Consider the following 21,317-nt stretch of genomic DNA (forward strand, 5'->3'; position numbering starts at 1 on the left):
CCTGGGGCTCCATCCCAGGTCCCTGAGATCAGGACCTGAGCCGAGATCAAGAGTCGGATGCTTACCTGAGCCCCCCAGGCGCCCCATGTTCACATCTTTTATTTGCTTTATGACTCTTTCCACCACCTGAAATTACATCCTTAATTATTCGTTAATTATAATTATTAGTTTGATTTGCTTACCAACTGGAATGTGAGCTCTGTGGGAACAGAGAACCTGTTTGGTTCCCCGTCATGTCCCCAGTGCTTAGAACAGCACATCTGGGCCGTAGGCCCTCCGTAGTCGTGGATCCGTAGAATGAATGGAAGTAAGCCAAGGAGCCTTTGAGGGTTCAAATCCTGCCTCTGCTATAAAGGGCATTTTTCCTTGAGCTTCTTCCTTTAGCTGCAAAAGAAAAGGGTTTGAGTGGAAACCCCTAAGGTTCTCCGCCACTATTAAAACATCTCTGTCGGGTGCCTGGGTGGCTCAGTGGCTTAAAGCCTCTGCCTTTGGTTCAGGTCATGATCTCAGGGTCCTGGGATCGAACCCCTCATCGGGCTCTCTGCTCAACAGGGAGTCTGCTTCCTCCTCTCTCTTTCTCTCTGCCTGCCTCTCTGCCTACTTGTGATCTCTGTCAAATAAATAAATACAATCTTTAAAAATAAAATAAAATAAAACATGTCTGTCCCTGAGAAAGACACCCCATCCACACAATGCAGACAGTCAAGGGAGATAGTGCAGGGGTTTTGGGAACCGTCGGTTTTATTCTTTCCTCTGCGGACAGCTTTTTTAACCCTAAGTGCCAGGGACTTTCCTTGAGCAGCATGAGTGGTTCCTGCCCAGCCTTCTGGACTGTGCTGAGAGAGCCTGTGCCGTGGCGGCCGAGACTTCAAGGCCAATGGCATTTGCCACTGGGTGAAATGCTCTCGGCTCAGGATGGCGGGTCTGCCTGGGTGAGTTGTTCCAGCAGGATCGGAGCCCAGACTCCACCTTGAACGCAGAACCCACTGAAGCCACACGGGGCAGCTGCAGGGGGCAGGCTGTGACCCTGTGTCTCCTGCACCAGGCTTTAGGGCTTAGGACAGTGTGGAAGAACAGTCAGTCCTTCGTTGTTCCTCTGTTTCTAATCCTCCGTGGATGATACTTTGTTAAAATACAGTAAAATGAGTATTCTGTCAATTTCTTTGCCTCCTCGTGCAGGAGAAAATAGCATCCTTCCGCAGGCTTAGCACTGAGGGCCGCAGCTCTGGGGGACGTCAGCCCAGGCTCCTTTCATTCCCACAGCAGCCGGCGGAAGCAGCCAGTGAGGAAACTGAGGCCGGGCGTGGTTCCGGACCACTCTGTGAGGAGCAGAGGGAGGCAGCGCTGCCCACCCCTCCCATGCCCCTGGAGGGGAGAGACTAGCACTTCTCACAGGAGACAGACAGAGTCCCCTGTTGCCCGCTCCTCGGGGGCTGTGATGACTGAGTCCAACCTCCTCTTCACCTGTGATGTTCAGGACCGAGACGGGAACAGAGCTGACCCCACACCTGGCATCTTCTACTGCATCTCATCGATCTTCCCAAACAGCCATCCTCTCCCGGGTGAGTGGAGGGGGGCCCCAGGACCCTCCCCCGGCTGCTGAATCTGGATGCGCCCACAGACCTTCCTGGGGTAGCAGCTGGCCCCCAAATCCATCTGCTTTGGGGAAGCACGCTAGGACTTTCTGCCGTTGGCCCTACACTTCTCTTTCTGGGATGAGCTTCACTGCACCCGAGATGCCGATTGGCTTTCTCTGAGGCACGGGGCCGGGCGTGACTGGCAGGGCCGGTAGGAGGGTCTGGACAAGGTGAGAAAGGGAAGCGATCCAGAAGCCAGAGTGGTAATGAAACAAACACTCACGCTCCCCGGGCATTTCCTCACCTCAGATGCTGCCCGGGAGCTCTCCGGGAGGCCTGGCTTTTCATCAGCCAGAGAACCACCGCCCAGCTTTGCAAATGAGGAAATTGAGGCACAGAAAGGTGAAGACATTTCCTGGGGCCACATGGCAAAGGAGAGATTTGGGGACCCAGACACAGGCGAGGAGATGGTGCCCTTCATCGTGGCACCGCGCTGCCTTCTGGAATTGAGCCGGGAGCCAGTGCAGCCCCCACATCCAGGCCCGTTACTCAACAGATGGGAAACGCAGGCCGAGAGAGGGGTGGGAGCTTCCCTGTGGTCACATGGGGTGTGGGCCGGAGCCCAGGGGTCTTACCTTCCAGGGTGGGGGTGGCAAGGGAGGTCCAGATGGGCACCAACAGGGTGCCCTGCCCACACTGTTGGAGAAAGGTCTTGGGCATGGAGTCTTGGCTTTAGTAGAAGGTTCAGAAACTCTGTTTCTGCGTTAGTCCAGCCATGCTTGCAAGCAACAAGCTGGGGGTCATTTCCTGTGTCCAAGGTATTGCTCCCAGCAAAAGGCAAGGGGAGGAGGCAGCCTCCTTACTGGAATCACTATTGTCGAGGGTGGGAAGAGCCCAGAAGGTTGGACCTGAATGCGTCATTCTGGAGATGGGGAAAGGGAGGCCCAAGAATTCCAGAACCTGTTCTGCAAACTTGTCCAGTGCGCCGAACTCACAAAGGATGTTGTGTTGGGTTGGTGGGTTGGTTGGTTGAGGGGATAAAATCAGAGAACAGGTGAGCTGGCAGAAAAATAATACGTCCCCTGTCCACCTCCCCTTGTTGTGTAGATGAGAACCTGAGGACAGCGTGGCCATGGGTGGGGACAGGAGGGTGCTTTCTGAAGCTCAGAGCCTCGAGAGGAACTTGTTTTTTGAAACATCGTACAATGAAAACCATTGACTGTCTCCTCGGTGCCGGCTGATTAATGATGAATCTTCCATCTCATGGTGAGGCGTGTGTCCAGATAGAGGGGACAGTGCCCCCAAAGGAGAGGCATACACTGCTGCAAGGGAGATTAAAAATTTAACGGGGAGATGTCCCTTGGGGAGTGACACTGTCATCGAAGCCTAAAGGAAAGGAGGAGGGTGCGCAGGTGTGAGGGGGCAGGGAAAGGGGTCCTGACAGAGCATGTGCAAAGGTCTTGAGGCAGGAAGTGCCTCATTTTACAGATGAGGACGCCAGAGCCCAGAAATTGGCAACTTCCCTAATTTAGTGTCTCAGAATCTTCCTGTTTCCCTCCCTGCCTTTTCTTGAAAACTTTTTCTAAAGAGAGAGGCAAGAGGTAAACAACTAGTGGACGAAGGAGTTAGTGGTGGAGCTAAAAGTACCAGGAACCCCTGCCTCCACCCCCAACCTCATCATGCCGAGAGAGTTTTAAAGAAAACCCTTTTTTTTTTTTTCAAAGATTTTATTTTTTTGTTTGACAGATCACAAGTAGGCAGAGAGGCAGGCAGAGAGAGAGGAGGAAGCAGGCTCCCCACTGAGCAGAGAGCCTGATGTGGGGCTCGATCCCAGGACACTGGGATCATGACCTGAGCTGAAGGCAGAGGCTTTAACCCACTGAGCCACCCAGGTGCCCCTAAAGAAAACCCTTTATCTGGCCATTCCCTAACCATGTGACCTTGAATAGGACAGATAGCCTCTCTGAACCTCTGTTTCTTCATCTGTGAAATGGAACCCACCTTCCAGCTCTGAGGATCTCACATGGACTCCAATGTAAGAGCTTTGTGCCGGCCAGTGTTAGAGCTAGAGCTGGGTGTTGTGGGGGCTGCTGGGCTCCCGTCCCCTGCCTTCCAGGGCTGCCCCTGAACCCTGGGTCTGAAGGAGCCTCTGTTTACCCCACTGCTGTACCATAGTCCTGAAACCCACCGCTCAGCATTAACTACCTTTGGTAACTACCACGCTCCCCCAAGGTGCACATGAATCTTGAACGGTGAACTTCTGAGACAGAAAGGTAGAAGCTTGAGCACCTGCTGTGTGCCCAGCATCTCAGGGACACTGTACATGTAACCCCTGCCACGGCCCTACAAGGTGGGGGCCTTTCTTCCCCTGGGTTGGGTAAGGACTGCCTGAGGTCCCATGGCCAGTGACAAGCCGCTCTGGGGTAGCCGGGGCCTCACCCTGCCCAGAGGGCCCAGGAGTCAGTAAAGGCGGGTGTAGCGGGATAGAGGGCACCTTGGGGGGGAGACCCATCAGCTGCCCTTCCAGCCAGGATCCTTTAAATATTTGGGGGCTGTTGGAGGAAATGGGTTTGCAGTGAACACAGAAGGCGGGGCTCTCCTGGATTTGTAATTCTTTCTGCCCAAGAGTGTTTTCCAGAAGCATAAGGGATAGAAATTGACTGGCGAAGTCGCTTTCCCAACTGGTGTGTGAATGTCCTGAAGAAAACATGGGCTGTCCCCCACTTTTCTGTGGTGTTCTTTCTCTTCAGTGTGTGTTTGAGCTTTCCCAAGCCAGACAGCTTTTGGGGAAGCTCGTTAGAGAATTATATTTTGGTTCTGTTTTTATCTGAAATTTATTTAAATGTAGGTGAGGACAGCTGTCTTAAAAAGGGGAAGCACTCTGCCTGTTGTTCATTTTGACTGAGTGGCTTGCTGTGTTCTTGAGTTGACATCCTTGAACTTGGCTCCTTTTATTAATTAAGTACACAAAGTATTGCTTCCATTTACATAAAAGGCAACAATGCATTTTTGGAAAGTGTCAGAGAACCACCAGATTTATTTAATTAAGTGGATTTTTGTCCAGTTTTGAAAGTCATTTGTTCTCATTGTAGAGCATTTGCAAATGCGGGGAGGTGGAAAGAATAAAGTGATGGCTTTCCCACAGTCTTCACACGATTCACCACCATTACCACGTGAATCTGGTTCTGGCTGGTATTTTTTTTTTTTTTTTAAACCTTGGGGAAATATACATAACGTAAAACTTACCATTATAACACTTTCTGGGTGAACAATTCACTAGCATTAAATACGTGTACATCAGTGTGCAACCGTCACTACCGTCCATCTCTGGAACATTTCCATCCTCGCCAGTGGAAACTCTGTACCCATTAAGCAGTAACTGCCCATTCCCTCTGCGCCCCAACCCTTGGCAACCTTCACTCTACTTTCTGTCTCTGTGAATTCAATGATTCGAGGCACCTCATCTAAGTAGGATCATCCAGTATTTGTCCTTTGGCATCTGGCTTATCTCATTGGGCATAATGTTTTCAAGGTTTATCCCTGTTGAAGCAGGTGTTACAACCTCCTCCCTTTCCAAGGCCGAATCCTATTCCATTGTATGGATAAACCACACTCTGTCTATCCATCCATTCTTCCATGGACATCTGAGCTGTTTCTACCTTTCTGGCTATTGTGAATAATGCTGCTTAGACTTTGGTGCACAAATAGCTCTTCAGGGGGGCACCTGGGTGGCTCAGTCTGTTAAGCCTCTGCTCAGGTCATGATCAGAATCCTGGGATCCTGTCCCATGGATGGGACATGCCTGCTTCCTGCTCAGCAAGGGGTCTGCTTCTCCTCCCTCTGGCCCTCCCCTAGCTTGCGCTTTCTCTCTCAAATAAATATATAAAATCTTTAAACATAAGTAAATAAAAAACCAAAAAACCCCAATTACTCCTTCAAGTCCTTGTTTACAGTTTTTTAGGGGGGTATATACCCACAAATAGGATTGCTGGATCATATGAGAATTCGATGTTTAATTTTTTGAGGACCCGCCATACTTGTCCAGTAATTTTGATATATTAGATCCAGAGTTGAGATCATAGTCTATGTGTATTTTGGTGTCTGGCATTCTCATTTAATTTCCCATTCAAAAACAATGTTTCTTCAAAAACAATGTTTCTTTAAAAGATCGTGTAATATTCCATTGCACTGCTGTCCCCACGTTTCCCCCTCCACTCATTGATTTCTGCTCTGCAGCAAACGATTTTAAAATGCCTAACCCCGGTGAGCAGGCTCGTGCTGTGTCCCTACTTGCCTGAGGAATACGCCACAAAAGTAGGTTGTTGCCTTTAAGGAATTTAAAAATTTCTCCTTGGGGATTCTTGGGTGATCATCCAATTCCGTGGTTTTAAAAGTTCTCTGTAGCCAAGGAAACTTTACGGCAAACAAAATAGCACACGGAAGCACAGCATACGATAACGGACAGAGAAAAGGGGAGATGATCCAAGGAAGGGTGGCCTGGGGGCTCAGAGCCCTGCTCTCTCGGCCTCCCCATCTCCCTCTTGTGGTTCCCGAGGGCCTTTGGGAGATTCTGGGGTTCTCTAGAACACAGTTGGAAAAAATACCAGGGCGACCCAGTGCCTTTATTTTAAAGAAGAGAAGACATTTTGAGCAGGGAAGGGACTTGCCCGAGGACAAGTTCATTTTTGTACTTCATTCAGTCTTCTTTTTTTTTTTTCCAACACATGGCACTTACTGCTTGCATGTTGGAATCACTTAGAGAGCTTGTTAAAAATACAGTTTCCAGGGCACCTGGGTAACTCAGTGGGTTAAAGCCTCTGCCTTCAGCTCAGGTGATGATCTCAGGGTCCTGGGATCAAGCCCCGCATCGGGCTCTCTGCTTTGCAGGGAGCCTGCTTCCTCCTCTCTCTCTGCCTGCCTCTCTGCCTACTTGTGATCTCTGTCTGTCAAATAAATAAATAAAATCTTTAAAAAAAAAAATACAGTTTCCAGGGATTCTTCTGGATTCCAAAGCAGTAGATGTGGGAGAGAGCAGGACTGGACCCTTCGCTCCCCCGTCCACACCGGGGGTGCTCTCATTCTAGCCCCCTGCATTTGCACATGCTTGTCCTTCAACCCATGGATACTCCTCCCCATGCAGTCACCCTTCAGACGCCGGGTTCGAACGGAGCCCCTTCCTCTCTGAAGCCTGGCACACAACCCTGTGCGGTACACCTTCCTCCTTCCTCCTTGACCCCAAAACAGAACTTCCCCACTTGCATTGATTTCTTATCACTGTAGGCAATAGTTCATTTCTTCGAGGCCTGGCTCCTCCACTAGAATGTAAGCTCCTTAGGGAGGCTGTGTATAATTTCTGCATTCTCTACAGCTCCAGGCATACACTGGGTGCTTTGTGATTCTTGATGGGCTGGCATTGAATCTGGTACACACCCCATCTCTGGAGGATAAAAAAAAAAAAAAATCAGATAGCTGCAACATATGGAAGGTCAGATAGCCCATCGGAGCAGTGCCAAGACTGGCACTGGATGTCCTGAGGCTTGGCCCTCGGTACTGGCCACCTGCCAAGGAGGACAGCTATCTGGTCTGGACAGAGAGCACTGGCCCCAGCTGCCTTATCCCTGAGTCCTATAATAGCCCAGATTTTCCAAAATTTAGAGAGCTCTGCCTGCCTGGTGATTCAGCGTGCAGGTTTGGATGCCTGAAATTTGCTTTATGAAACTTCAGCATAGGTAGGATCGGATTTCATCTGAGGCAGTGCACAGATGCTAAGAAGGCAAGGCTAGTGGGGGACGGCCAGCTCGTCGACCCTCGAGGATGCATAGCTGGGGCTGGGGGTCAGCCAGCATTGTATCCAGAGGCAGCTGTCACAAACCCGCCTGGTATTCCAGTTTGTGATCCACCAACTGACGCTTTTCTGATGAGCACACTGGATGCTAAATTTTCTTTTTATTGGGGAAACAAGTGACTTGTTTGTTTCAATGAGGAATTGTTATACATGGGCTCATACTACGGAAATTGAAGTATTTATGGTTGTTTATGGTATTTATGATGTGCAGATGGGCTAAAGGAGCAGTGATTCACTCCCGGCCCTTGCAGGAAGATGGCATAGGGTCCCTTACTCTGCTTGCCCTGTCCTAGCCAGGAGCTCTGGGTTCTGCAGGGTAGGTGGGGGGATCGAATCCTGCTTCTGGAACCCAGGCACGTGCCTCCACCCTGGATTCCTTTGGCATCTGGGGAAGCCCACAGACCCCTGAGAATGTTTTAAAATCTGAAAAATAACAATAAATGAGATTATAGCAGAAAGGACTCAAATTGAACTATCATTATTAAAATACTAAGAGCAGAGGTCGAGTTTCAGCTCAGAATGAGAGGTTTCCGCATCTGCAGAATGGGGGTGATTCGTACGTGTTTCAGAGTTGAGTGAGAACTGAATGAGTGTAAAGTGCTTGGAACACAGCCTGGCATATTGTGTGTTCAATAAAGAGAGCATTTGCTGCTGCTACAGCTACTATTACTAGTTATTGTATAAAGTACTTATTCCTGCTCTTTGGAGCTCACGATATGGCTTGGGAAATGCTATACATATGAAGTAGTAATTAGAAGGAGAAGTTCAGGTGCAGAAGGAAAGCTTGATAAAGGGCCAAGGGGAGCTCCAAGAGAGTGCCATGGCTCCGGCTGAAGGAGTAAAAGTAGTGGCTAAGCTTTTGGGCCCGCCAGGCTCGGATAGTTCTGGCTCCGACCCTTAGCTGTTGGAGCTGGGCAAGCCATATCATCTCTGTGGGCCTCGATTTCCTTCTCTGTAAAGTGGGATAACAGTAGAACCCACTGTGAGCCCTGCCTTCTCGCCTCCTTGATCAGTGAAGGGGACCATGTGGTCAGCCCAGTTCCGACCCCAGGAGGCTTCCAGGGCTGCTTGGCACCCTGGGTCCTTGTCCCTGGTCAGTCTCTCCCTTTCCCCTCCTAGCACTCCTGGTACCTGCTGCTCACCTGCAGGCTCTCAGGGGCAGTCTCTCCTGCTCTTATCAAATGATCTAGCTATTTCAGATAGGGGGAGTCTGTAGACAACAACCCATTCATCTTCCTTATTCTTTTCAAAAAGCAGGTGAATGTTCAGCCATCATTGGGACTTGAGGAGAAGATTTCTCCAGGGCATTGGAGAACTGTTCTCACCTCCTCTGCCTTGTGTGTGGCCATGCAGGGCTCTTAGTGATGAGGAAGGTGAGGTTTTGACAGGGAAGAGGGTAGACCAAGACCTCGAGAGTCGCCTACTCTGTGCAAGATGGGCTGCATATCTGAGTCGGGATGGAGTAGGTTATAGCGAGAAGTAGCCCCTCGAGGCTAGGGACCAGACCCATAGAGGTTTATTTCCTACTCTAACAGATACGGTATCCAGGGTCAGCTGGTGGCTGTGTCCCTCACAGCCTGGGAACCAGGCTGCTAGAACACCTTCTTGAATATACTCCATGGCACAGAGATAAGAGAGGGGGTCTTTCTCTGGCTATTGAATAGCCCACTCTTACCACATTGGGCCGATGAGTCGCAAGTCCCCAGCCACAAGGGGACCAGGAAATGAAATCCTGTAGTGAAGATGGGGAGCTGGAAATATTTGGTGGGACAGCATTAGTGAGACCTGGGCAGTGGGGGGTGGGGGGTGGGGGGTTCCCTTCTGTGCCTAGCTGAGGTAAGCAGCCCAGGTGGTGTAGACAGAGCAGCCTATGGACTTTGCATTGTATGTCCTAGGAAACCACAACCCGATTAAAACCCCAAGGCCACGTCTCAGCCCCAGACAGAAAAACAGAAAGGCACACATGGCTGCCGTCATGTCTGGAGAGAACAGAAGCAGAAACTCAAGTGAAGAATGGACCCGTGAGGAGGGCAGGCAGTACCTCCTCAGAGCTCCAGGCCCTAAGCGTACAACCAAGGCCAAGGCAATAGGGTTGAACTGGGCTTTCACACCACATTCTTCATAACAGACTCATGTGATGTGGCCTCAGTGGAGCTCATATTTACAAAGTTTTGCTCCATTTCTGAGCTGTTTTATGTTTATGCGTGAGGATGTTTTTTTCTGAATTGGTTGCCTCTCTTAGCTTCAGCCCATCCCGTGCTCACCTTTTCCCAGTGACCTTTCTGTCAGAAAGCCCACCGTTGGCATCCCCAAATCATTCAAGAGCAGTGGGGCCACGGGAGAGGAAGAACAATGATGTGGCCATCGCTGGCAGAGGCTTCTGGAGCTTTCTGGGCCACAAATAAGGAAAGTTGGGAAGAAGACGGTTGACGGCGGCCTCCAGCCCCTCCCTGAGCCCTTCGATTTTCTGTGCTGTGGTTTAGAGGCATCTTGTCCTGGAGAGATGCCAGACACCTGGGTAGCAGCCCTGATCTCATGTCATTGCCAGGCGGAGCAGTCATTTCCCTTCCTCAGAGCCTCAGTTTTCTCAGCTACAAAAGGCTCAGGAGACAGGGGGCATGCTTGAGGGTAGAGTGACCTTAGGTAGTAAGGATGTTCCAGCAGCCCCATGGGCAGGTGGCTTGTGAGACTGTGGTCCGATTCTTCCAGAAAGCTGTGGAGCTCAGAGTAAGGGAGTGGCTGCATGTTGGGGGGCTCCTTTGTCTTTCCTGTGTTGGGACATTCACCTCGATCACAGAATGCATTTGGCAGCACAATACTTGGATTCTGGGCTCAGCTTCTCTCCAGAGCTCCATGGGAGTGAGGCCATATTGGCTAATCCTTGTAGACCTAGCAGGCTGAGCAGGGCCAAGTGGACACGAAATCAGTACTTATTTTATAAATGAATAAACAAGGGACTACATCATTCCCTTCCACTTTGACTGAAGCAGTGACCTTCAGACTTCCTATGGGCCAGAAGCAGGTTGGGAGAAACTCTTGGCTCCATCCAAACCCAGCTTCTGGCCCAAGTTGAGTCTCCTTGGGCAAGTCCCCAGATTCCTCTACTGGTGGGAGGAGCAGTACTCACCCTGCCTCATGGGCTAGGGAGGCTCCAGCAGGTGGGAAGATTTGAAAAGGCCCCATCCAAAGGACGGGCTGGTTGTTTTTAGGACCCAGGAACATGGCAGATTCTTTGGGAACACAGAGCAGGGGATGCTATGACTGGAGAGTTCTGGAATAATCATTATTAGGAATTAAGTAGCTGCCACTGAGCACTTGTTCCAACATCAGGCCCTGTGCCACGCACTGTTTGTGTACCCTGTCATTCACCATGGTTGAAGAGAAAGGCGTTGTTACTCTCATTTTACAGAGGAGAGAAACCAAGTCTCGGAAGCTCATGGAATTTGCCCAGGGTCACGCATTTAGTCCATGTCAGGCCTGTCTGACTCCCAGGCGGGCTGCAAGCTCCATGCCATGCTGCGTCCTGGCGCTGGGATGTGGCAGTGATGGCACTTGTCTCTAAGACACTGACAGTTCCTTTTCCCCGAGTACCTACAAGGGGCTGGGAGCTTTACAAATGTTATTGTTCATCCTTTCAACAGCTCAAGGAGTAAGGAATTATTATCCCTACTTTACAGGTGGGTGAACTGAGGCTCACAGAGTGTGGAGTGACTTACTTATCCAGGGTCAGAACAGCAAGAAAGTAAGTGGGACTGGGATTTGAATCCAGGCCTTGTCTCATTCCAAGAAAAGGAGGAGAAAAAGCCATCTCCACTGTGATCTCAACTCAGAGGTGTTTGTTTTGCTTTGTTTCGTTCTATTAACTTACAGCTAGGATTCCTGGAACCTCATCTGTAGAGTTGAGTTCTTGGAAGTCAATTTACTGTCAAGTTATTACAAGAGTCAGTTTATTACAAGAGAGATGGGAAAACCTAGCGGTGGGGGACGAGACCACCTCTGGATTTTCCAGTAAAAAATTTTTTTTAAAGATTTTATTTATTTATTTGAGAGAGAGAGAGAGAGAGGGAGAGTGAGCATGGAAGAGGCGGGGCAGAGAGAACCAGGAGAAGGAGAGGCAGAGGAAGAGGGAGAAACAGGCTCCCCACTGAGCAGGGAGCTGGACAGCAAGACTTGATCCCAAGACCCTGAGATCATGACCTGGGCCAAAGGCAGATGCTTGACCGACTGAGCCAGTCAGGTGCCCCCATTCACCAGTAAATATTTAGGCTTTGAGAACCTTCTAGGCTGCATGGAGGAAGTAGGGAGAGTAGAGAAACTCCCAGCCAAGGCACTAGGGGACAGGTGGAGGGCATCGGTAGAGCAGAAACGCATCTGGAGAGGCTGGGCTTCCACCACCTCTGAGCAGCTGTAGGAAAGTCTATGGATACTGGTGGGGAGGATCCTAAGGGACCCGCAGGTGGTAAACACAAGGATTCTAAACACTGGATTCTAGCTGGAAGGGATCTTGAAGAGGACTTCATTGAACTCTCTTTATATTATGGAACCGTTTCTACATAGAGTGACCCTGTGATTTACCTGCAGATGGGCACACCTTTGAAAGTGAAAGTGGACTGTAGAAGGTTAACCTTTTAACTGCCCCACAACACATGTCAACCGGAACTGTCGGCGGGAACGCCATCTGTATGGTCGCCCTGATTTTATAGGGCCTTTCTTACCGATGACACCGGTAAAGGCAAAGCACAAGTGATAGAAACGGGGACGGTAAAAACGAAGGAACAGGAGACAGACCCCTAGGGAGAGAGGAGTGCTGACTTCTTTCTGCCAGTGGTCGCGCGCACGGCCTGGCTCTGTGCCAAGGCCAGCACGGGTAGCCTGACGGTAGAATCAGGAACTGATACCTGTAAACAGCATTTGGCATTTGTAGGTACACATGTTCCTCTCACCAGATATGGACTTGGAAAAGTGCAGGCAGCAGGTCTGATTCAACCTGTGCATAGCTATGTCCCAGCACAGTCCCCGGTACGGGGGAAATGCCCTCCACATGTGTATTGCTGGAATGAACGCTGGTGGGCATGGCTTTGCTGAAGTGTGAGAGGAAGAGCGTGTTTGCTTGCAGAAGAAATAGTTGGATCTCCGAGGAGCTGTTGGTTTCGGTGGGGAAGGCACGGCTCTGTGGACAGAGAGAGCTTATTGGCTTTGTGATCTTGTCTGTGTTACTTAACCTCTGAGCCCCAGTTCTCTGCCTGGGAAATGGAGAGCATCGTCACTGATCAGAGTAAGGATCAGATGAAATGGCGCATGTAAATGAATGATATGGTAGCCTTTATCCTTACTAATAACATTCTAGGAAGCAGAGATCAGAGATCGGTGACACACTGAAAAGATGTGCTTTAAACCATCAGAAAAGTCTAGAGACGGGACACCTGGGTGGCTTGGTTGGTTCAGTGTCTGCCTTTGGTTCAGGTCATGATCTCAGGGACCTGGGATCGAGCCCCACAGCGGGTTCCCTGCTCAGCGGAGAGTCTGCTTTTCTCTCTCCCTCTCCCCCTCTCCCCTGCTTCTGCTCTCTCTCTCTCTCTTTCTCTCAAACAAATAAATAAAATCTTAAAAAAAAGAGAGAAAAGTCTAGAGATGAAACAGTTCCCCGTCACTAGAAGCCTTCAAGCAGAGGCTATCTGGTATGCATGCTGTCAGTGGTGAACAACTTTTGGGGACAGGCTGGCTAGTGAGACCCTGGGAGCATTGACAGATTACCACTGGCATAAAAGCCAGAGGGACTTGAACTCTTGCGGATGAGAGTGACTTGTTAATTTCTCTCATGTCACCTGGCAGACGTCAACCAGCCAGGGCAACACACAGGGGCAGCGAGGCTGGGACTGGGAGCTGGCCCCTTGAGACGCAGGCTCTGCCGGTGGGAGGGAGAAGAGGACCCGGGCAGGGGCCAGCCTGAAAACCTTCCTTTCTCTCCCGGTGCTATGCTCGCTTGCGGGAGGACCTCCCACCGCAGCTGAGGGAGGAGAAGGCTGCTTGGAACTTGCCTCTCGGCGGTTGTGATCTCAGCCAGACGAAGCCGTGGATTAGGCACACCTGTTGGCTCTGCGCCCCACCCAGAGTGCCTTTCTCCAGCCAAAGGCTGGGGCCTCCCCTTCTGTCTCTGGTGTTGGGAGCCCCATCACAGCCTAGGGCTCTGAAAGCCCCAGCCACCCCTCTGCAGGGGTCTGCAGCCAGGAGTCTGTGGCCGGGTTGGAGGGGGGCCACGGCTCCCCATGGCTGGGATGCAGGCAGAGCAGGAGACCCTAGCCTAAGCTTTTCATCTGCCAGGAGGTGGAGGGTTAGGGGGAGGAGGGGGGGAAGCGTGGGAAACAACCCACACATGCAGGGAGTTGCCTGAAATGGGACGCAGAGCCAGGACCAGAACCACCTCTGGGGTGGCGCTCCTTGCAATTCTCAAGACAGCAGCCACCTTGCCCAGACACATGTGTGTGGCCTTCTCCTCTTGTCCAGCGGCCAGGGGGCCCTGAGGGGGTCCGACGAGAGCTGGGACTCCAGATGTCCCCACCGTTCTCTGCCTGCCGCCCTCCCGTGGCTGTCTTGGCTGCCAGGGTCCTCTCGGGCTGTCGCAATTCCTTTTGTTCCTGGCTTGACCCCCTCCCACCCCCCGCCCCCATGCCCTGCCTCTTAGCAGTGCCCGCCTGGTTTCAGGGCGGTGCCTATTAGGGATGTCCCGCTTTGCCCTCTATGCTGCTGGGTTGAGCACTCACCAGACCTGCCCGCTCTTGCCTGTGTGCCGGCATCTCCCAAACTGCACCCCTCCCGGCCTCAATCTCTCCAGGACACCCTGCTGAGTGGGCTCCAGCAGGTTCTTCGAACCTGAGGCACCTAGGACAGAACTCAGCAGCTCCCCACACTCCCACCCTTCGCACTGCATTCTTCAGAAGCACCAGTACTGGTCCGCTCCGCTGCTGCACCCAGAAACCTGGGCACCAGCCGAGGGCAGAGCTTGCAAAGGCTGCGAGCGGCTGTTTCATCGGACTCCTGGTGCGGACACTGACCTGGGCCCACGCTGGACACCCAAGCGTCCACACCTGCAGTAGCGTGGACTGCACTCGTCTCCGCCTCGCTCCCTCCATCCCACCGCTCACTGCCAGTAGCGCTCGGATCGCAGCCGTCCACTTTTTAGAATAGTTAACATTTACTGAACATGCAGGTGCCAAGCCCTGTGCGACGCATGCGGCACAGAGCATCAGCTGTTGTTTCGCTTTGGTACAAAATGAAAGTTTTGATGAAAATGAAAGTATCTGCCCACAGAGTTGACGTTCTGGTAGAAGCAGAAAGATACTTTGAAGAAAAACAAGGGGGCGACTGGGTGGCTCAGTGGGTTCAGCGTCGGCCTTCAGCTCCGGTCATGATCCTAGGGTCCTGGGGTCGATCCCTGCATCAGGCTCACTGCTCAGTGGGGAGTCTGCTTTGCTTCTCCTTCTCCCTCTGCTTGTGCTCTCTTTCTCTCTGTCAAATAAATAAATAAAATCTTAAAAAAAAGGAAAAGATAAATAAGGAGCCTACAAAAAGAAAGTCATTCTAAATCCAGGAATTTCTCCCCAACGAGGTGACACTTAAGCAAAGCTGAAGGAGCATGTACTTCACGTAACCCGTTTGCTGTGTCACTCCCAGGCGAGAATGTCTTTTGTGACTGCCCTAAACGAACACTGCCAGCTTGCAAACATTTGGTCTATAGGGTTGTCATGGACGCTTAATCCTCATTCCTCTGCAGAGATAATCAGGGTGGGATCTTGACCTTCATTTTTCCCAGCCAGAAGTGGTCTTGGGTGCTGGGCCAGGCCTTCCACACCTGGGCTGCAGTCACCTTGGCCATAACTCTGAGGTCCCGCTATCTTCTGCCTCGAGGTGTGGCCGGTGGACAGCTACCGCATGCTCGCTGCTAGCTCCTAGATCCATGGGCGGCCAGGACCAGATGGGCCCTAGTTACCACGAATAAGGAGATGAAGCACCCCAGCCAGGCCCTGTCTGAGCTCTTCCCTGGGTGGCCTCTGGCCTCCTTCGAGCAGCACAGCTGTATGGCCCGAGGCTCATTTGCTGGGTTTTTTCCTTCTCAATTCCAGGAGTGACCACAAGTGTATGCTCCTTTGTTTTGAGAGTCTGAGCGTGACCATAGATGGGGAAGGAGGAAGACCGTACCAGATCCTTAAGAGCTGAATTTTCTGCCTTCCGGGTTTGCACACTGAGTCAAGCTGCTATTAGCCAGCCTGGAGCCTGTTAACCCCATGGCCTGCAGAGCATCTCATGGAGGCTGCCAAGGGAGAAAGAGCAGCCCCAGACTCACCAGCTGGGGACCTTGAGCAAATCCCGGAGGCTCCAGAGCCTCCTTCTGTTCCGACCACTCTGTTGGTGATTCTGAGGATCACCAGGAGGGGCTGCCTTGTCATCTGAGAAGTGGGGCCTATGAGAAGTGCTTGTGTGTGAAAAGGGGCCAGTTTATCTTAGCCTCCAACCTCTGTGATCTTTCCTGTTTGCATTGACCATGGCTCCAGGTCTCTGGATCGTTGAATGCAGTAGATCATCCCTGGACCCTAGTAGGGAACCCAGTGGTGCTCAGTAAAGGTAAATGGAAAAGGCACATTCATGACAAAGTTTCATGAAGTGGCCACACCTGTATAACCACTACCCAGCCCAAGAAGCAACAGGACCAGCCCCACAGGAACTCCTCTGGGCCCTTTCCGACTCTCAGCCAACCCCGTCCTTAACTTCTAGCACTGCAGGTTGGTTTTGCCTGTTCTTGAACTTTAAATAAATGAATTCACCCAGGACTCCTTTCTCTGGACCTTCTGTGTGTGGGAGTCACCCTGTCAGTCTTAGCAGCTGCAGCTGGCTCGTTCTCATCATGGTGTGCAGAATCGTACTCTAGGACGGGACTGAGCTGCTCTGAGGATGGGCCTTGGGGTCGTTTCCAGTTTTTGCTGTGCTATGAACGTTCCGGTCCCGTGTCTCTTGGTGAGCTTACAGGCTTTTTCTTTTGCATTCAGATCTAGAGCACAATGACTGGGTTGCAAGGCACACCTTTGTTCACAAGCACGTTCTTGGGACTTCCAGACCCTAAACACTGTGGCCAACCAGCTCATGCTCCCAGAACAGGGGGTGTGAAATTTGGTTCAGAACAGCTGTAAGAGGCTGGACTTGACTGGACTCCTGGACTTTGGTCCCCTCTCCCAAGTCTGGGGTTTCCAGAATGTCCTCCCAGGAGGCATGTGGGGCCCCTCAGGAGGGTTGGAATGAAGGCGGGGTTGGGGGGAGCTTGGGGCGGGGACAGGGACGTGGGGGCTCTGAGCTTCATTTCCCTGCCTCAGCCAAAGCACTCTGTGTGCTGTTTTGCATAGCGGTGTTCTGAGAATGACTTCCTGTGGGCTTTTTGTTGTTGTTGTTGTTGTTTTTTAATAAAAGTTTGAGCTGTTTCAGTGTTTGAAAATCCACTGCACTAAGGTCCTTTCCAGCTGGAAAGTTCTATTTTGGGAGCAGGAGGTGGGTGTAGGAAGGGTTAAGCATTATTCAGCCAAAGAGCAGGGTTGGGCCTCAGTGACCTTTTAAAGTTCTTATAGCTTGGTTTTCGATGCGGGAGATCTCATAACATTCTGTAAAAATAGTGTTCAAACGAAACAACTTCCGAAGTTCAAAAGATGTGGAGGAGAGGCTTAACCTTGAGGAACATCTAGGTAGCATTTCGACAAGAGTGTTGAGGACTCTCCCCCTTGTCCACCCACCCCTGCATTTTTTTTTTTTAAACCTCTCCATTGGCTCTTTATTATAGTAGTCACTTGGGGACTTCTGGGCTCAGAACAGTTCCCATTTTTGCCAGGGAGTGGGCAATGTGGGCAGCCTGCAGGTCCCTCTCAAGGTGGTGGCCTTCTATCCTCCAACACTAGGCTTAGTTTGGGCCTGTAGTTTCACGGGGTGAGGGAGGCCCGGCCACTCGTGGGCCCAAAGAGAAACATCTCTGCCTTGGCATGTAGCTCTGAGTCGAGGCCTGATAAACAGCCCATTTCCCGGGGCCAGCAAGGAACAAAGCCCCTGGCTGCTGCGGGATCCGTCTACCCCCCTCTTCCTGAAACAGCTGTTTATTCTTTTGACAGGAGTTGGAAGGCTGCACCTTCCCTTCCTCCCAGCCCTGCCTCCTTCTGCAGAGCGGAGCTCAATAGAACTTTGTTGTTTTGCCTTTTACTCTGCGGGGAGAGAAGCAGACGATGAGGTATGTGAAATGTTGAAATTATTTGCTTCTGCCTTGTTGGGGTCACTGGGGAAGGTGCAAGCAGGCTCCGAGGCATGGACCCACCTGGGGGAGGAAACTTGCTCTCCCCTTGACCTCTTGCTGGTGCCCTCAGCAGTCCCAGAAGAAGACAGAGTCTTCCCTTCCTGCTCTAGAAGCTGGAGCCGTGGGACGCTGGCTCCGGGATTCACTGTAAGCTCTTTATTTTGCTCCCCCAGGGGCTGGCTGGCTGGCTGGCTGGCGAGGCTGCGGCCTATGCTTTTCTCTCTAGGATTCCAAGGGCTGTGCAGAGGCTGGAGGGCCCGGGGCTGGCGTTGTGGGTAGACCCAGAGCCCTCCCACGGCACTGCACACTTCATTTGCCATATTTCTCTTGGGAAAACCCTGGCATGGTGACTCCTGGGCCAGGCAGCAGGGACAGGCTTGCTGGATCCAGGCCTTAAGAGTTCCTGAAGGGGATTCAGGAAAAGGCACCACAAGAGGTACCTCAGGGAACAGGTTGTTCCGTTTGTGGTGGCTGGAGCGACAATTAGTCCTGTGTTTAGTCTGAGACCTGACTCTTCATTTCCTCTGCCTGTGTTTACTCTGAGCCTCATAATGGAAAACATCACTGGAAACAGCTTCTGTAAGCACCCCCCTCCCCAGATTGTTCCATGTTTCTTCCAATGGGGAACATTTCCGTGTAACACCCACCATTGCCGCGGGGTTTTCAGATCAAGGGGCCCCCTCCCCTCCTCACCCCCAGGCAGCCTCCTCTACTGAGAGCGGGGCCTGAGAGACAGAGGGGCTGCTTTTCAGACTCCCCTTCTGGGTGAGCGCAGTGACCTCAGTCTGTGTTAAAGCTGTTTGCTCAGCTAGAAGCCGCTACTCTGACCACGATGAGGGACGAGCGAGGTAGAGCGGGTGAGGAAGGACCCACCGGGCACACGGGAGGAACCTAGAAATGGCAGCGCTGTTCAGCCAGTACTCACCGGCTGGCCCCAGGAGAAGCTGGCCCCTCAGGGAGTCCAGCCTGTGAGTGGCCAGCTCTGGGTCCGTTGTGACCCAAGTGATTATCGTGTGATTATCAAGAGAGACAAGAGGAAAGGATATGTCAGAGAGCCCCAGGTGATCAGTCTTCATGCTTTTTGAGAAAAGAGGATTAAAAGGGTGGACACTGAAGCCTGACTCCCTGGGCCTGAATCGCATCTCTGCCACTTTGTGCTGTGTGACAATGGGCAAGTTACTTAACCTTTCTGAGCCTCCATTTTCCTATCTTTAAAACGGGGATGCTGCTAGAGTGACTTCACAGGGTCGTTGTGAGATGCATCTGAGAGACTACTGGTAAAACTTTTGGCCCAGGGCCTGGCCTAGTTCAGAGGGCAAGCATCCAAGTGTTGAAGGGCCTGAATGAAGCTTATTTCATTTTCCAAGCCTTCTTCAAGAAAAAGAACTCCGAATTGCGAGTACAGTATTAGCATGGAAATGAAGATTAGAATACGAGAAGATATAACATAGCAAATAACACTGACAAATACTTCAAATAGGACTAAATCCAGGAAACGACATCATAATAAAATGATGTGAAAATCATAGAAAGATGATTAGTCTACTTAGCTGCCTAATGCAGCTGTCATAGTCTGCATAGTCTTAGACTACCTCTTTATCTGACAACGATTTTGCAGTATCATTTTTTTTTTAAAGATTTTATTTATTTATCAGAGAGAGAGAGGGAGAGAGCGAGCACAGGCAGACAGAACGGCAGGCAGAGTCAGAGGGAGAAGCAGGCTCCCTGCCGAGCAAGGAGCCCGATGTGGGACTCGATCCCAGGACGCTGGGATCATGACCTGAGCTGAAGGCAGCTGCTTAACCAACTGAGCCACCCAGGCGTCCCATGCAGTATCATTTTTGATTGAGACAAAGAACAAATCCATTTGGCCTCTGGCACGGTTAACCAACATTACTTTTTGTGACTGAGCGTTCAGAAACGTTTCTTAGAGCTTCACAACTTAATGGTGCCACATCTGTACATCTCTTGGCTGTTTCTCCCTCAGAGGACCCAGCTCTTTGACCCTGGAGGGGTTAGGGATGGGGTTCGAGGTGGCTATGAAACCTGGATCACTGTGACCCCTGGGCAGGGCGCAGAGCAGCATCTGGGTAAAGTCCTTCCTCAGGTGGGCAGCTCCTGGGTGCTCAACCAGGTCCACCTGGGGCAGGCTGTTACTGGGACCCAGGTGCGCATGTGGGGAGTGGGATCAGTCACTCGGCCCCACCTGCAGCCCCAGGACAATGCTCAAAGCTGGCACCATCCTCCAGATAGGGGCAGCACTCCTTGCCTCAGGAAACATACAGGCCTTCCTGACCCACTCCCCACCCTGATGATCTGGCCCTGGCTTGCAAGGAGGACTAGCTTCATTAGTTTCTGGTTAAGTCAGCCTCTGTGCTCAGCGCATGCTGGCTGGTCCCCCCACCATTCTGTTGTCACAGCAAAGAATCCCCCTAGGCCATGGCAGCAGGAGCTCCCTGTGTGTCTAAGTGAGCTGCCCTTGTAGACTGAGACTTCTAGCCCCCACCTTCCTGGCCCACCCACCTTGAGCACCAGGTGGGGATGGGGGGCACCATGCTGAGTAGCTGGGTCCTGAACCGGGGGTCCTGAGCCTCAGTCATCTATTGGGGTGGGGGTGGGTTCCCCCCCTGGCTCTTCTGTATGGTACAGCCTCCAAGGACTCAGACTCCTCTCAGATAGTCAGAGCTCTACTTCAGAGCCACAAATGCAGAAACTCTCCCGTGGAATAGCGTCCTTATCATGATGGCTGCATTTGCGGCGTGTTTGCTGATGGCCAGGCACAACGTGCGGCATAGACACCGTCCCCTTCAGTCCTTTCTCAGGAACCCTGGAGGAGGATGTTTAAAGCTCCATTTTTTACATGCAAATAGAGGCTCTGAGTACTTGTTCAAGGCAGGTGTCCAGGAGTGCTGATTCCAGAGTCTTCCCGCTGGCCTAGTTTCCACCTGGAGTGCTGGGTCTAAACATTACCGTGGCAGATGTGGAGGACTCCAGAGGGTTTTGCCCAAGGTCATGCACACCCAGTTGGTTCCTCTGCCCTCCCCTCCCTCCCACCTGCTTTGTTCTGGTTTGCAACACTTGTCACTACCTAACCTGTAGCCTTTCGGAGTCTCTTCGTTGAATGCAATAGTCCAGAAGTGACTTAAGACTAGCAGGGGTCAGCCTCATGGGGAGCGTGCCGCTGGGTTCCCGGGTTTGGGGGAGGAATCAGAGGCAGAGGGGAGGCTCGTTAGCCTGTGGGAAGGTCTGGTTTCCCTCTGCCCGATTCCTGTGCTCCCGAGATAATGGCTTTTCCAGAGTTTCTGAGTGCTTTGTTACTCAGCTGAGACGTTCCCCCCCTGACAAGATGAAGAAAACATGGTCCACCAGAATTCCTTTCAGAGAGGAATTCAGGTTAGAAGGAATACCTTGACTTAGCCCCAGTGGGGTAGAACTCCGGAGATTATCCAAAAGGGGTGTGTGTGTGTGTGTGTGTGTGTGTGTGTGTGTGTGTGTGTTGTTCTGTGTGGGACAGGGTGGGGGTGGGGGTGATAGGGAAGAATTAATTTATGGGCCACATGGAGAAATCCATCTG

General features: G+C 51.6%; 1 protein-coding gene across 4 annotated transcripts in view; it reads left to right on the forward strand.

Annotated features, from left to right (window-relative positions):
* LOC116571101 (N-acetyllactosaminide alpha-1,3-galactosyltransferase) overlaps nt 1–21,317 on the forward strand; it is a 53,012-nt gene that overhangs the window by 10,844 nt on the left and 20,851 nt on the right. For 2 of the 4 annotated variants that reach the window (XM_032308856.1, XM_032308855.1), the window contains exons 3-4: nt 1,264–1,562; nt 17,565–17,680. In XM_032308856.1, the coding sequence (XP_032164747.1) occupies nt 1,264–1,562; nt 17,565–17,680 (415 nt within the window). The remainder of the gene's footprint in view (nt 1–1,263; nt 1,563–17,564; nt 17,681–21,317) is intronic. The other 2 variants (XM_032308854.1, XM_032308857.1) reach the window with 1 other exon arrangement.

This window comes from Mustela erminea, chromosome 12 (assembly GCF_009829155.1).
Source record: "Mustela erminea isolate mMusErm1 chromosome 12, mMusErm1.Pri, whole genome shotgun sequence".
In the NCBI taxonomy this organism is placed as follows: domain Eukaryota; kingdom Metazoa; phylum Chordata; class Mammalia; order Carnivora; family Mustelidae; genus Mustela; species Mustela erminea.